At 38.2% G+C, this 16,687-nt stretch overlaps 1 protein-coding gene across 1 annotated transcript in view; it reads right to left on the bottom strand.

Moving 5' to 3' along the window:
* Positions 1–3,524, bottom strand: part of SRFBP1 (serum response factor binding protein 1) — a 62,916-nt gene extending 59,392 nt beyond the window's left edge. The window contains exon 1 of the mRNA XM_045891526.3: positions 3,366–3,524. Within this exon, the coding sequence (XP_045747482.1) occupies positions 3,366–3,401 (36 nt within the window). The 5' untranslated portion in view covers positions 3,402–3,524. The remainder of the gene's footprint in view (positions 1–3,365) is intronic.
* Positions 3,525–16,687: the final 13,163 nt, after the last annotated feature.

The following is a 16,687-nucleotide window of genomic DNA, read 5'->3' as shown; positions in this document are numbered from 1 at the left end:
TAAACGTTATTTTAAGAACTTAGAATCAGGTAGTCATCTATAAATGTCAGCTTTTCTCCTTGGAAAATTTTTGAAAAGAATAAAAATATTAAGGGTAGAAGACACTGAAAGTTAGCATAATATAATAGGTGCCTGTGCAGGCAGGCTTTTTACTTTCACAAAAGACATTTTGGGAAATTAAATATGCTATAAATTAGATGGCCACAGAATTATTTAAAAGAAAAGTCATAATTAAAAATCATGCATAGATAACAAGTACCAATATCCTAAAGATAATAACAGAGATTTAGAAATGTTTGAGAATCTGATGAAACCTATGGACTTTTTTCCCCCAAGAGGCACACACACAAACACCAATTTACACAAAATTTCAGGTAGTTATAGGATCCCTGAATTCCTAAATCCCAGTTAAGGAGAGCTAATTTAAGTTATTAAGTATCATAAAAATGATGGCTCAAGTTTCTCACTGAACACATCAGTACTGAGGATATGATGGTGAGCAAAAGCTTACAGACAGGTGGAAGAAAGAAATCTCTCACATTCACACACACCTAACACTCAGCAACTCTTCCAAGTGCTAAAAAGTAAATGGTGTTACAGAAGTTTATAGAAGAGGTAAAATGAAAGTCAAACCCTGTTTCCCTGAGAAATAGCAAGTAAAGTAGAAATATGAAATGGACTGAGAGGAAAAGGGGTTTTGGGTAGAAGGAAGAACTTGTGCAAAGGATGTTTAAGAGTGCTATGCTACCTAGTTGAGGAAGGCCAGTGAGGCTGAAGTGGGGGCAAGCAGTGGTATACTATAAGGGGGAGAGGAGACTGGCCTTGTTTAGACTGGTCTTTACCAAAAGCAACAGGAAACCATCAAAAAGGCTGTAAGCAAGGGAGTCATGAAATTAGATTTCTCTTTTGAAGAGAGCACTCCAGCTGCACTACAGAGATCAGACTAGATGGAGACGAGAGTCAGGACAGTAGCTGGAAGGCTTGAAGGGTAGTTCTGGTGAGAGATGTAACCTGTACCAGGATGGGATGATGATGAAAAAGTAATGGACACATTAGTGAATGTGAACTCTTTTGCAGATATATTTCTTCCTTGGAGAAGCTGGTAATTCATTTCTTTTATCAATGTTCTAAGAGGCAGTTTTTCCTTTTTCTTTTTTTTAAAGATTTTATTTATTTATTTGAGAGAGAGAATGAGAGACAGAGAGCACGAGAGGGAAGAGGGTCAGAGGGAGAAGCAGACCCCCAGCTGAGCAGGGAGCCCGATGTGGGACTCCACCCCGGGACTCCAGGATCATGACCTGAGCCGAAGGCAGTCGCTTACCCAACTGAGCCACCCAGGCGCCCAAGAGGCAGTTTTTCTTAATTACTATTTTACAGTAATGATATTAGCCATTTACCTGTTATATTTTCTATATGTTGTCTCCTAATTGGCTGTCTTTTTTAAATTTGGGGATGTTTCGCAGTTTTTATATAGACAAATCTATATCTGTTTTCCCCTTTGTAGGTATTTTTCTCCCATTTGTGTTAAATTATAACACCTTTCATCATCTCCACTTCCGCTGTCCTTTCCCCCACCTTCATATGAGAACGTGTAAGATTTACTTTAACATGGGATGTATACACTTCCTAATTTGCTAAACTCATCTAGTCGCCCAGCAAACATTATCATAGAGCACATACGTTGTAGGTAGTAGACAAATACATAAAAACAAAGAAAGAGGTACACAAGTGTTTCAAGAGTAGAAAGTGGTCGCACAAAGAACAGACACTTAGCCTAGACTGAGGTGAATTAGTGAGCAATTCCTAATTTTAACTGTTTTAAAGAGGCCTGGGAATTAGTTAAGTGAAAAAAGAAAACACCGTAAGTGAAGAGTGCTAAATGACTCTAAGGGCAATTCCAAAACTGAATAGGAAGCTCACTAGTATTTCAAAGAATTCCCAAGGATATCCAATTAAACTATTTTATATGTCCTAGGCAAACTAATGAGAAAAAGCCCACCAAATGTTTTCTGGAAGTAGCACAAGCTTAACGTATGTTTACGAATATATGTTAGCCATCTTCAGAATTTCCCCCTTCACTATATTCTGTACTCCACTGTCAAGTGAAATTCGGACTTAATAACCTGGCAGTAAGGCAGTAATTATAACTTAGTTTCATTCCCTACTTAATCCCAGAAGTTCTCATCTCTGGAGAGTTATCTAGCCCTTTACCACCCAAGCAGGTCCCTACTACCATCTCTTACTGCCTTATACCGGTCTCTCTGCCTGGAATGCCTTCTGCCCCTTCACTGAATCAAAAATGCAGTTCCAGGGTAAGATCCTTAAAGAGAATTCATTTTGCCTTCTTTGGCAACCTTTCTGCACTACTTGTTTTTCTGGGCATGATTCTGTACCATCGGTGGGTGCTGCCTACCCTTTCCTATCTGAGTATAGGTTGCTTGAAAGCAGAAAGTATGTCTACACACAACTGTACAACGTGAACAGTCTATCTTGCTCACGGCAAACACTTAAACAGCCACTGAATAAAGAAGATAAAGAACTTCCTTTTCAGTAGCTGTGAGGTCATTTGATTCTTGCCTTAACAGCTTACTTTAAATCTTCAGATGTCTTATAACTTCCTTAAATAGAACCAGAAACTAGAAAGGGGATGGCGGCAGAAATGGTAGCCTAGTGACACTGACATTTTATGTTAGCAGTGATAAGTGCAAACACCTGATTTCAGACCGAATTTAAGAAAGAAGAGAAATTAGGGACGGCAAGTATAAACAGCTCTCTTTAAAAATTTTGCGTAAACGGAAGGAGAAAAATGGGACAGCAGCTGCAGTAAGAAACGTGATACTGGGCGTACAGCCTTATAAACGATACGATCGCATTGAAGATCAGCAATCTTAGTAAAAGCTATAGCTCTCCACCCCTCCCCCTTCACTTCCAGCATCCAATAAAAGGCAGGTAATCCGTAGAGAGTTTATTAGCTGTCCGGCACTGTGCGAACACTTCCCGTACTCCAATTAACTTTAAATCCCACAACCACCTTGCGAAGGAGGTACTATCATGAGCGTCGTTCTACAGACGAGGACACTGAATATTAAGATTACATGATCTTCCCAACATCCCACGGATAAAAATTCATGGGGCCCGAGGGCCAGAAACGGGTCTTTCGCTTCAGCCACCTAGGAACCGTGAGGCGGTTACTGTGGCCAGGCTCCCAGTTCCGGGAAACCAGCCTGGGCCCATCCAGAAGCTGCCCCAGCCACACGCCCTGCCCTCGCCCCCAGGAGACCACGGGCCCGTCAGAAAGACCCAGAGAAGGCATTCTGGGGGTCCCGAAGGGCAGCCCCACAGGTCCCCCCGGCCTCTGCGCCTACCTCGTTATTAAGGTTTAGTGTCCCCGGCTGAGCCATGGTAAGTCTGAGAAAATCCGCGGCGGCCGGCACGTGAACTATGTGAACCAAATCGCCGCTCCGTCGCCACGCCCCTCTACGGCAGCCTTTGCGGCCCAAAACTCATCCGCCGTCCGTTCGAGCCGACGTTTGAGCAACAGGGAGATTGACTGAGGAGAAGAACGGAAGTGAGTGCGAACAACTTCCGGAGTGGAGTGCTACGCGCCGGAACTGCGCGTTTCTATGGAAACCAGGCACGGGCAGGTCGCCCAGGGGGCGCTCCGAAAGCTGTTGCCAAGTTTAGAAGTTTTTCAAGATGCTGGTTTTATTGTATTCGTTTGTAGACGTGGCCCGGCTTTGTAAGGACCATGTTTTTGTGTCCCAGTGGGGGTGACAGCCCTTTTACGAAAGGAACAGTTGAGTGACCAGTTTTTGCTTTGAATTTTTATCTGGCGTTTGTGAAGATTCTTGTGCTTATAACAAACAGTCCTTATTAGATACAGCTTTTTCTCCCTAGGCTCACGTTATAGCTGAAGCACGAACATATTTTTTTCTGTACACTGTAATAAGGTTTAAATTTAGGCAGTGACCGTTTAAATTTAAAGGAAAATCAAAAGGAAAAAGTTGAACGTTTAAAGCCAAATGTTTAAAGCACATTTGCAACTGCCTATGGCTGAAGTATTAGCCTGTAGGCAGCGGAGGCATTAGGGAGTAAATCTGAATTAGATGATCTTTTAATTAATAGTTAACACCTGGTAGTATTGATCATTAAAATGGATCAAAGTCTGGGGCAAAAGCTCTGCATGAATTGTCTCCACAATATTCACAGGAATGTAAGGACACAGGAGCTATTCTTACTTTACAGATGTGGAAACTGACTTCTGAGGAGCCAGGTGCGTCGCATCCATAGTTGCCCAGCTGGGGCCACCCACTGCCACAGGACTAAGGGGCTGGTTACACAAATCTGCAGAGCCCAGTGCAAAGTGAAAATGCAAGATCCCTCATTCAAAAAGTAGGAAAAAGTTTTTTTTTTTCCTTTTCTTGCATAGTGTCTTTTGCCCTGTCATGTGTTTTTATTTGGTATTTAATGTGTCATTCTCTCAAGCACAGGGATATGGGTGGATCTAGTGCAGACCCTCACTTGGGACTTGGGTGCTTGGGACTTGCACCCCAGGACTTAGTTAGGGTGGATGTATGTTTTGGAACAAGATGGCAGCAGTTGCTGGGCAGAGACAAGAAAGTGGGAAGGCACTTAACCCAAGTGGAGCATGTGGGAGGCAGAACCAAAGACGACCTGAGAGTGAACCCTTGAAATATGTTTCGTTGTCTCCCTGGACTTCGCGTACAAAGCTCAGATTCACAGGTAAAATGAAGAATTTCAGCACTGATTGAAAGGACATTTAAACTTTAAGGCCGACTTATGAGCCTCTGTAGGCCGTGCCCAGAGCCCACGCTCCTAAGTCATGATTCTGTACTCAAATTACGTTAACTCGGACTTGCATTTGGGTTGGTATTCTTTTAGTTTAATGTGTGATTTGGGCACAAATGCATTCGTAGTTGACTTCCTATTTGAATAACGTTGCACAAAAGTGGTTTTGCCACTAACAAGCCATACACTGAATTGTAATTGTCTTCTCATTCATTTACTTCTCCTTCTTAAAGCTGAGCTCCTATATTGTAATGGCTTCTTCAACTAAGGTAGGTAGTAGACACTCCATACATAAATACACAGCAAAGGGCACCTTAAAGATAAGTGTAGAGCTTTATGAAAACATGTCTTCTCATTGGGGAAAAAAGTGTTGTTATAATTCCATGATACTTCCGAAAATGTGTTCTTAGTATGAAGTTTGTCTGTGGCTCTTAAAGGCTCTGTAGTGTTTTCTCTGGACCACCCCTCTTGTCCAACACCTCATTTGTCCAGCCAGCATCATCTTCTCACGTCAGTCTTTGTTTTCTACCTTTTCCTACCCCAGGCTCTCTCCTTGGCCTTTCCCCCTGCAGCTCTGCTTTCTCAATGGCTACTTTTCAAGACGAGGTTAAGTTCCATCTATTCTTTTAAAGGATCCATTCCATAGCTCCCAACAGAAGTTAATTTTTCTCATCAGCAGATCATTTTTATATTATTTATAATAGTTTAATTATAAATTTTTTTCTGTAAAGACTGTTCTTTTATAATGTAAGCGCGTGGAAAACCTAGATGCTCATTTTAAAAGTGAGTAGTAATTTTCCATTGTCCCTGATACATCACTTCCAAGTCAATCCATCTCCCCATTTTAATGCTACAATCTGAAAAACTTCCTTGAATCTTTGCAAAGATGATTCTACTAACCTGCTCTTATTATGCTATTCACATTTCCTCTAGTAATAACAATGTTTTAGTGTAGATCGGAAACTACAGGTTTCTCTCAAAAGCAACACATCAAACCACCTTTACCTTTTTTTCCCTTAAGGGTTGACCTGGATCAGTTAAATGCTGTCAGATATATGAAACGACAAGTTTATTATCATTAAAAGCAACTAGTGTGAGACCTCTTTCCTCCTTATTACAGTGTTCTGTTAGTCAAAGTAAGGCTCCAACAGCATGTTGGATGGGGATCCAGTTTTCCAGTTTCGGGTTTCTCAAGAGTTTGTCAAATCCCACTATATCTGGCTACTCTGGTTGCCATAACAAAATACCACATACTGGGTGGCTCAAACAACAGAAATTATTTTTTTACAGTTCTGAAGGGTAGAAGTCCAAGATCAGGGTGCCATCAGGTTTGCTTCTGGTGAAGGTTCTCGTCCTGGCTTGCAGACACAGCCTTTTTGTTGTGTCCTCAGATGGCCTTTACAATGTACACATCTGGAGAGAGACTTCTCTGGTCTTTCTTTCTCTGGTGTCTATTGATTTTCATTTAAAAATACTGATTCTGTTGGATTCGGGCTCTACCTTTATGACTTCATTTCATCTTAATTACCTCCCTGAGACTTGATCTCCAAATACCATCACATTGGGGATTTTAGCTTCAATATATGGATTGGGGGGAGGACACACAATTCAGGACACTTTCTTTGAGAAAAGAAAATTACCTCAAAAATAATCTTTTCGGGTGCCTGGGTGGCTCAGTCGGTTAAGTGTCTGCCCTCAGCTCAGGTCATGATTCCGGAGTCCCGGGATCCAGTCCCACATCGGGCTCTCTGCTCAGCAGGGAGTCTGCTTTTCCCTCTGACCCTCACCACTCTCATGCTTTCTCTTTCGCTCTCTCAAATAAATAAATAAACAAAATCTTAAAAAAATAATCTTTTCTTTATCTAACATGCCTGATGACTGCCATTTCTATTGTTAGGTATTAGATATCAATTGATATTAGGACACTGTGCTAAGTGAAATAACCAGACACAGAAGGACAAAATACTACATTAAACACTTACATGAATCTAAGGCAGTCAAATTTAGAGAAGGAAGGAGTAGAATGGTGGTGGCCAGGGGCTGGATTGAGGGAAAAATGGGGAGGTATTAGTCAAAGGGTACAGAGTTTCAGTTACGTGGATGAGTAAGTCCTAGAGATCTACTGCACAGCATAGTGCTTATAGTTAACAGTATTGTATACTTAAAATTTGCTGAGAGGATAGATCTTATGTTGAGTGTTTTTATCCTCAAAAAAAAACAAAACAAAACAAACAAACCTGTAAGCAATAAAGAGGGCAGAAAAAAAATTGAGAAGTGATGGATATACTAATGGCATAGATTGTGGTTATGGTTTCCTGGTATATACTTTCCTCCAAAGTTATTTGGTTGAGTAAATTAATTGTGTATAGCTTTTTGTATATTATAACCTCAGTGAAGTGTTTTTACTTATTTATTTTTTTAAAAAATTTTATTTATTTATTTGACAGAGAGAGACACAGCAAGAGAGGGAACACAAGCAGGGGGAGTGGGAAAGGGAGAAGCAGGCTTCCCGCTGAGCAGGGAGCCCAACATGGGGCTTGATCCCAGCACCCTGAGATCATGACCTGAGCTGAAGGCAGACCCTTAAGGACTGAGCCACCCAGGAGCCCCTCAGTGAATTGTTTTTAAAAGGAAAATCATGGGCTGGTACTAACAAGGTGATTGTAGTGCTATACCTTTCTCTTATTTGAATGAGTGGGTGAAAGAGAAGTTTTGGGGAATCCTGTCATTTTTTAAGCATGTGGTGCCATTTGAAATCTTTAGTACTTGAACAGTTATTGGTAATTCCCTCACAAGAGATTGCAGCACAAGTGAGTGTTTCAATACGGAAAACCACTGCCTTCAGTTTTTGGTTTTCTGGCTCTGCACTTTCAGTTCTCTATCCCTGGATGGCAGTGTTCTCCAAATTTCACATTACAATTGAAATTTGGAATGGTAAAGAAAGCAATCTAAGTAAATGGCTTATCATAGCATTTTTCAAATTAGAAAATAGTTGGATCTATCAGATTTTGTATTTCTTTAATGCCTAAGATTAACCCCTCAGGTTTTAATTTTTGATTTGGAGTGAATTACTAAATAGTAATCAATCATCTAGGTGGACTACTAAATGGATTTATTTAAGATTCAATTATATATATGTATGTGTATGTATGTATATAGGTATGTAACATACTGAAGAATGTAACTAGTTACTGTATAAAAGACAGGTAATTGGCAAGTCACTAGGCTAATATGTTTACTAAATTAATCCTCTGATTATTTTTTTGCCTAAATTTCATTTGATTTTTTGTGGAGTGTTTTGAATAGATTTGTTATTATATCTCTAGGAAATCTAAAGAAAATTTTCTATTCTAGGAGTTTTAGACATTAAAAATTTGAAAAAGCTAGTCATGTTATATAGCCAAGTTTTACAAAATCTAAAGAAATGGAGCTGACAGTTAGCAATGTAGTATTTTGGCTAAGAGGTTTGGCTCTGGAGTCAGACTATCTGATAAATTTTAATTCCACCTCTTAATAACTATGCACCCTTGGGCAAATTATGTAAGCTCTCTGTGACAAGTTTTCTTTATAAAGATGGGAATGATAATCAACCTCAGGATTGTTGTGATGATTAAACAAAAACACAGTGTAGGTTCTTAATGAATATTTACCCCTCAATGATTTAAACTGCTATTATTTTCCATTTCCTCATTTGATCTTGACAGTAACTTTGTGAGATAGGCATAGTACATAAGAGGGAGTCATGTCTTAGGAATAACAAATAGGCCTGAGGTCGTAGAAGTAGTAAGAGGGCAATCCAAGTCTCCTGACATAAAATCAATGGTGGCAGTTTTATAACAACTTTATGATATGAAAGTATAAATTGCATTAATAATTTATGATTACCATGCTGTTCTTTCCCATTCACCTAATTATTTATTGATTGTTCAGTAATTAATGAATGAATGCACTTTATAAACTATAAATCCCTTCATATATATGATTTGTTTCTTTTAATTATTTGCCATTTAACCCAAGATAAGCTCAAGATTATGCAACAAAGCCTATAATAATTTAAGTCCAGAAAATGTTATTAAGGCCCAGTATGTTCATTTTCAATATATGGCTTTGATTCATTTTAATCAACATTTTTGAGCATCTACTTTGCAAAGTATTGTAATAATTTCAGTAGGAGAAATGATTAAGACATTGTCCTATCCATGTTCACCATAGACTTACAGAGTAATGACTTTAATAATTCTAACACCAAGGCCAGTTGTCTTAAGTGTCATAGAAAGAATATCATAGGGGGGAGAGAGAACAATTTGATAAGACTTCCTAGAGGAGATAGGTTTTGAGTTCTATTTTGGAAGAAGGCTGATACTTACATAAGCAGTAGAGAATCGGGAGAAAATTCTCAGCAAAGGAAATTTGTCCTATAAAAGCAAGGTAATAACAGACATTGTATTTCATAAAGTAAAGGATTTTTCACACATTCTTGAAGTTTTTAAAAACATCGTTAGACATAGAAGTTAAAAGCTTTTAGGGGCGCCTGGGTGGCTCAGTCAGTTAAGCGACTGCCTTCGGCTCAGGTCATGATCCTGGAGTCCCGGGATCGAGTCCCGCATCGGGCTCCCTGCTCGGCAAGGAGCCTGCTTCTCCCTCTGACCCTCTTCCCTCTCATGCTATCTCTCATTCTCTCTCACTCAAATAAATAAATTTAAAAAAAAAAAAAAAAAAAAAAAAAAAGCTTTTAAATTTCTTTTTTTTTTTAAAGATTTTATTTATTTATTTGACAGAGAGAGACACAGCGAGAGAGGGAACACAAGCAGGGGGAGTGGGAGAGGGAGAAGCAGGCTTTCCGCTGAGCAGGGAGCCCGATGCGGGGCTCGATCCCAGGACCCTGGGACCATGACCTGAGCTGAAGGCAGGCGCTTAATGACTGAGCCACCCAGGCGCCCCAAAACTTCTAAATTTCTTAAATATATTTCCCACTGACACACCCCAAAAATGATAGTTCTCTTAAGTTACTGAAATTATTAAAAAGTGAAGCGAAATATTTTAAAGCAAAAATCAAACATTATGAATAAAAAAAAACCCCCAAGACTAGAAGAAATGGGTCTCAAAATATCTGAGGATTTATGCATTTAAAGGAAATTTTGCTGCAGTTATATTTAAATAATAAGATGGAAATTTGGGACAGAATAAAGTGAATGATGTAAAAGCCCATTCAGAGAAAATATATTTAATATCATCATGACCAACATAACAATAAAAAATAAAAAAAAAAATATGATCATGACCATCAGGGAGCAAGGGATTTGTAGCAAATGTTTTGGGTCACTTGTCCATTGAGGCCAAGAGAGATAAGGTGTATAGCCTGAAGAGTTACATTGAACTGCTCATTTAGCTTCTCTTTGAAGGAATTCAGAGCTGTTTTATTGGTAAGGATTAGGGTTAGAGAAAGAAGCTCTGTTATTTTCCCCAACTCATAGTCGAGATCTTGAAAATGCTATCTCCACTTCACTTTTTAGCTATTCCTCAAGGCACTGCTCTTTGAATCCCTGTTACCACTCCGCTGAAACTGTGTTTGTCAAGGTCACCAGTGACCTCCCAGGTACTCAACTACACTTTAGAATGTTCAGGGTATAAGATATCACCCCTTTCTTTTGCCAGGATTGCCTCACCTGAATGTGTTGGCTGAGCCAGTGACCCCCTTCCAGGTGCCCCCATTGTCTGAGCTAGAAGCCTTGCCAGATATATTTACTCTGTAGTGTTGCTTCATACCAGACTTTTTCATACCTGACCTTAGCTGTATGGACACTATAGATTCAACAGAAAATTATCCAGCCCAAATGCTGATGGTGCTGGGGTTGAGAACTGCTCTATGTTCATGTCTGTAACCACCGCCTTAGAGTACAGGAAGTACCAAGCAAGGGCCATGTTATGGGAGCGGTCACCTCTGGATGCAAGAAAAGAGGGAGGGAGCAGGGATTTTTCTGTAGAGAATTTAAAATTAGTTACAATCCTGACAAAAGTCAACCTGCTTCCATTATCACCATGTATTAGAAATTCTAATTCTAAAATTCTAAAGAAAAAAAAAAGTGATAAAATTCCTTTCACCAAACAAATATTTTATCATCTTAAGTTCCAAATAATTACTTCAGTTTTACTACTCAGTTTTAAAAATATAGATGTAAGCTCCAAAATTAGCATTAACTTTAATAAACATTTTATATGAAGGTAAGTTGGAGAACTGCTAGTTATATAATTGGCCTGTGATACATATAGACTCAGAGGCACCTCTTCAATAGTAAGTTTGTGATTGTTTGGAATCAACTGAGCTCACTTTTCAACACAGTTGATTTGCAGCTCTGTGAGAGTACATATTCCTGCATTTAACAGCTATTCAAAATGAATCATGATAGCTCTATGTGATTTTTGTAGTTAGCTTTTATTTTCTAGTGTGAAGTTTTAGATGAGGTTTATCAGATAAAAAATTTGCAGATAGCTAGAATCATCCTTGAACATTGTAGAATGAAACGCTAAGTTTTAAAATAATTTCTTGGAGGGAGACACATAGGAAATGTGGAAAGATATTAACTATGCAACATCAACAATGAAAAAAATAAGAAAATGGACATTCACATAGAAAAAAAAATCAAATTTCAAAGAAGAATGCCAAAAGAAACAACACAGAAGATGCCAGTATTATGTTGCCACTAAAAACAACAACAACAAAAAACCCAAAGAACCAAAATAGATATAGGCGAATGCCTCAATCGTTTTCACTAAGAATGGATGCTTGTTCTAAAGCAGTGGATTAAATAATGCCCATTTGGTTATCATTCAGCCATTTTTCTCTGATTTTTAAAAATATTTATTTATTTGAGAGAGAGAGAGAGAAAGAAAGCGGGGGTAGGGGCAGAGGGAGAAGGAGAGAGAATCCCAAGCAGACTCTAAACTGAGCACGGAGCCTGAAGTGGGGCTTGATCCAGGACACTGAGATCACAACCTGAGCTGAAACCAAGAGTCAGATGCTTAACTGACTATGCCACCCAGGTGCCCCCATTTTCTCTGTTTTTTGCAGAAGAAAAAATATGTGTAGTCATAACCACTATTAGAGAAATTTATGATGAATTTTAATGTGAAAATACTCTACTGGAAATACTTTTGACTGAGACACTGGCATACATCCTGGAGAAACAAAGACATGGATAGTATTACAATTTCTCGAAATTATTGTGAATGGGAATCACGGCCATATATTTTCTAAGGTTTAAGATTTTTTTCAGTAGTCACATATATGTTGCTTCATATGAAAGAAACATGATTAAAGTTAATTAGAAGCATTCTTGAGCTGTAAGTGAAGAGAAATTGACAAATCTGACTATATTATCTAGTAAACATGAATATATGAAGATCACTTTTTATGAAGTTTTTGACAAATATGCAGTTCAGGCTTGAAAATACAAATAGTAATGTTATCATTGAATACCCTGACAGACCAATATTCTAGTAATAAGTTTTCCCCTTTGTAATACATTAATATAATTAAAAAGTATTATGGTTTCAGATGATGAATGAGTGTAATTCTGACATGAATATTGATTGGTATTTTAATTTACATTAATGAGTAGATGAAAGTGAAAACCATGAAGACATATGCTGAAACTTCACTTGTTCAGAAATGACAAGAGCACTTCTTTGCTGAATTGGATATGGTTTTTGAATACTGGAAGAACATTGTGTTATCCACAATGAATGGTTGTAGACACGGCAAACTTTTAATCTGCATTTTTTCTCCTTCATTGTCATAAAGTTAGAGTCAGTCAATAAAACAATCAAGCCCTGATTTGTGGTATTTGCTGTTATTCACAGAGTTACTCCCACTGTTACCTATTTCAAACTACTAAGGAGATATCACTGAGTGGGGGGATCATAAAAGATGTGCAATAGCACACTGTTTTATGGAATCTACCATAAAGATCAGTAAGTCATAATCTCAGAAGCATAGATGATAGTGCGGTGTGGTAAAAAAAAATTAGGGAGGGTATGCATTTTTTTATTTTTGAGTATCTTTTACTTTTGTTTCTAATAAAACTTGTTTAATGATAACTTTATATTAATTAACTGTTAACAGTGGCTATGTTTTAAAACAGATTATATTCTTGGATTTTTTTCTCCTTTTGGTGTATTTTTACTTATTGAGAGAGCTCATCTACCCTTAATGTTTCAACTTTCTTTTTTCTTTTTTTTAAATTCAATTAGCCAACACATAGTACATCATTAGTTTCAGATGCAGTGTTCAACAATTCATCAATTGTGTATAACACCCAGTGCTCATCACATCTCTTTCCCTCCTTAATGTCCATCACCCAATTACCCCATCCCCCACTCACCTCCCCTTCAGCAAACCTCAGTTTTTTTTCCATGAGTTAAGAGTCTCTCATGATTTGTCTCCCTCTCTAATTTCTTCCCATTCAGTTTTCCGTCCCTTCCCTTATGGTCTTCTGCACTGTTTTCTATGTTCCACATATGAGTGAAACCATACGATAATTGTCTTTCTCTGACTGACTTATTTCACTTAGCATAATACCCTCCAGTTCCATCCACATGGATGTAAATGGTAAGTATTCATCCTTTCTGATGGCTGAGTAATATGCCACTGTATATATAAACCACATCTTCTTTATCCATTCATCTGTCGAAGGACATCTCGGCTCTTTCCACTGTTTGGCTATTGTGGACATTGCTGCTATGAACATTGGGGTGCAAGTGCCCCTCCGTTTCACTACATCTGTATCTTTGGGATAAATACCTAGTAGTGCAATTGCTGGATTGTAGGGTAGCTCTATTTTTAACTTCTTGAGGAACTTCCATACTCTTTTCCAGAGTGGCTGTACCAGCTTGCATCTCCACCAACAGTGTAAGAGGGTTCCCCTTTCTCTGCATCCTTGCCAACATCTCTTGTTTCCTGTCTTGTTAATTTTAGCCATTTTGACTGGTATAAGGTGGTATCTCATTGTGGTTTTGATTTGTATTTCCCTGATGACAAGTGATGTTGAGCATCTTTTCATGTGTCAGTTGGCCATTTGTATGTCTTTGCAGAAACATCTATTTATGTCTTCTGCCCAATTCTTGACTGGATTCTTTGTTTTTTGAGTGTTGAGATTGATAAGTTCTTTATAGATCTTGGATAATAGTCCTTTATCTGATATGTCATTTGTAAATATCTTCTCCTATTCCATAGGTTGCCTTTTAGTTTTGTTGACTGTTTCCTTTGCCCTGCAGAAGCTTTTTATCTTGATGAAGTCCCAATAGTTCATTTTTGCTTTTTCAAGTTTCTTTTGAAACATTTCCCAAAGTATATTCCGTGTCAAACTTCACAGTGATGGGCACCTGGGTGGCTCAGTTGGTTAAGCTACTGCCTTCGGCTCAGGTCATGATCCTGGAGTCTTGGGATCGAGTCCCGCATCGGGCTCCCTGCTCGGCAGGGGGTCTGCTTCTCCCTCTGACCCTCCCCCCTCTCATGCTCTCTCTATCTCATTCTCTCTCTCAAATAAATAAATAAATAAATAATCAAAAAAAAAAAAACAAAACTTCACAGTGATCGGTCTGGCTAGAAAAATGGTTCTATAATGAAATACGTTTAGAAATTTTGTATGATTCATAATGTAAAGTAACATTTATAATATAAAGTAAATCCTATAATAATTCTAAAGTAAAAGACCCTCACAATCATGTTTAAACCAGTTTTCTCCAACTGCATTGGAGCACAAGTCATATCATGTTACATTTATTAAATCTACTGAAACTGTATATACTAGTTTGGGAAATATTGGCATAAAGTTGGTAACTCCCAGTATACATATATGTATATTGACTGCTTCCTTTTATCTGAACTCCAAAACTGAATTTCCAACTGTCTCTTATACACCTAGAGATTCTTCAAGATTGTGTTGTTCAGTATTAGGCCCGTCACTGTGTCAATGATCTCAAGTCAAAGGCCAATGAAGTACACTTAATGGTTTAAAAAGTTGGGAATATTGCTGGTTGCAATGAGGGAGAATGTGCAACATAGTGAAATGCAGGATGTCTCACTAGGAGGATGTTAGAAGTAACTTATTGCACTTGGGTTTAGTTTTAGTAATTTTGGAGAGGATCTGAGGAAGCAAGGACAAAGCTATAGATTTGGGTACTTTCGGAAAGCAGGGAAAATCTATGATTGGGTAGCTCAGTATATTTGAGCTATGTAGAGGAAGGCCAACTAGAGTGAGGATAAACTGTAATTGGTAAATAAGTAGGAGCTGAGGGAGGGAACTATTTAGTGTTCTGTGGTTTTCACAGTGGTTATCTTTTTGTCTTAGTCATGGTCTCAGGGTTGCCTTGTTTGATGTTGACATTTGGTGAGATCATTAGTGTCCAAGAGCAGATCATAGTTTAGCTGTGAGCATCAGATGTCTTGTAGTAACACTTAGGCCAACCTGTGTGCTTCAGACCAGGTCTTCTACATCAGGAGCTACTTTTTTCTTCCTTTGATCTTTTTACAATACCTCTCTTTGTTTTGCCTTATTTACTGGCATAGCCTTAGCCACCCAAACAAGAAACATTTGGTTAACTATAATCTCTTATCTCTCTTATCCCTGACATTTTAGTGGATTATTAGTCACCAATATGTTATAAATATCCATGAAATGTCTTTCAAATTCATTCCTGCGCCTTTTGTCTCACTATTAGATTGAGGCCCTCATTACCTTTTACCTGAACTCTTGGAATCGTCAGCAAACCTAGCTTCCTGATTCTAGTTTTAGCCAAGCATGTCACCATCTCACTATTATCATAGTCTTCTTTCTAAAATGTAAATAGGATTATGTAGTTCCTCTACTTTACAACCTTTAATGGCTCACTTTATTTATACATTTTGTTATGCAAAGTGTAAGCACTTAGCCTGCTATTTAAGATCCTTGACAATGTGGTACAGCTTAACGTTACCATCTCTTCGTACCAGTCCTCACAGTCATCATATATGATCTGTGCCCTCGAATTTATTCCATAAACATTTGTTGAAAGTCTTTATTGTGTGCTTTCACTAGACTTGTTATTTTCCTTAAATAACTTTTAAAATCATATGGCTATTAGTGTGCTGGTTTAATATCTGTCTCCTCAGTGTCAGCAGGTACCAGGGGTAGTTTGGCTCCTTATTTTATTCTCCAGCATCTAGCAGAATAGCCAGGCTATTAACATAGACTAGTCTGTGATTTTTATGCCCCAGGGTTACATGGTAGTGCAGGGTGGGATTGAATACCTGGCTACATTCACAATATTCTGCATAGAAAAAGAGTCAGGCTTTATTAATATCCAAGACTTTTATTAACAGTAGAAGATGAACAGAAAGTTGGATTGCTATGAGCATAAAGGCAGATTGAGCAGTGGATTAAATGAATCCTCATAAAAATGCAGAATTGAGCAAATACAGAATGAACCTAAGTTAAACTGGCTTTTTGACTCAGTGTTAACATAGATCTGAAAATGAGAATTCTAAATTGATGTTCTGAGACCTTTCCAGGATTGAGCAAGCTAAAATTTAATGAATAACTTACGATGCTGCCAAGACAATATTTAACTAGGTTTAAGATACATATAAATAAATAAGAATGCTTCTATATCTAGTACAGTTGACCCTTGAATAACATGGGGTGGCGGTAGGGGCACCAACCCCCACACATTCAAACTCCGCATATACAATTGACTCCCCAGAAACTTACCTACTAATAACTTGTTGACCTGAAGGCTTACTAGTAACATAAACAGTCAATTAACACATATTCGTATGTTATTTGTATTTTGTACTGTATTCTTAGAATAAAGTAAACTAGAGAAAAGAAAATGTTCAGAA

The sequence above is a fragment of the Mirounga angustirostris genome, unplaced genomic scaffold (assembly GCF_029215605.1).
Source record: "Mirounga angustirostris isolate CCGP_5_RB_7025 unplaced genomic scaffold, mMirAng1.0.hap1 SCAF_7, whole genome shotgun sequence".
NCBI classification, from domain to species: Eukaryota; Metazoa; Chordata; class Mammalia; order Carnivora; family Phocidae; genus Mirounga; species Mirounga angustirostris.
Note: the sequence above shows the minus strand (reverse complement) of the source record. Positions and strands in the feature narration are given on the sequence as shown.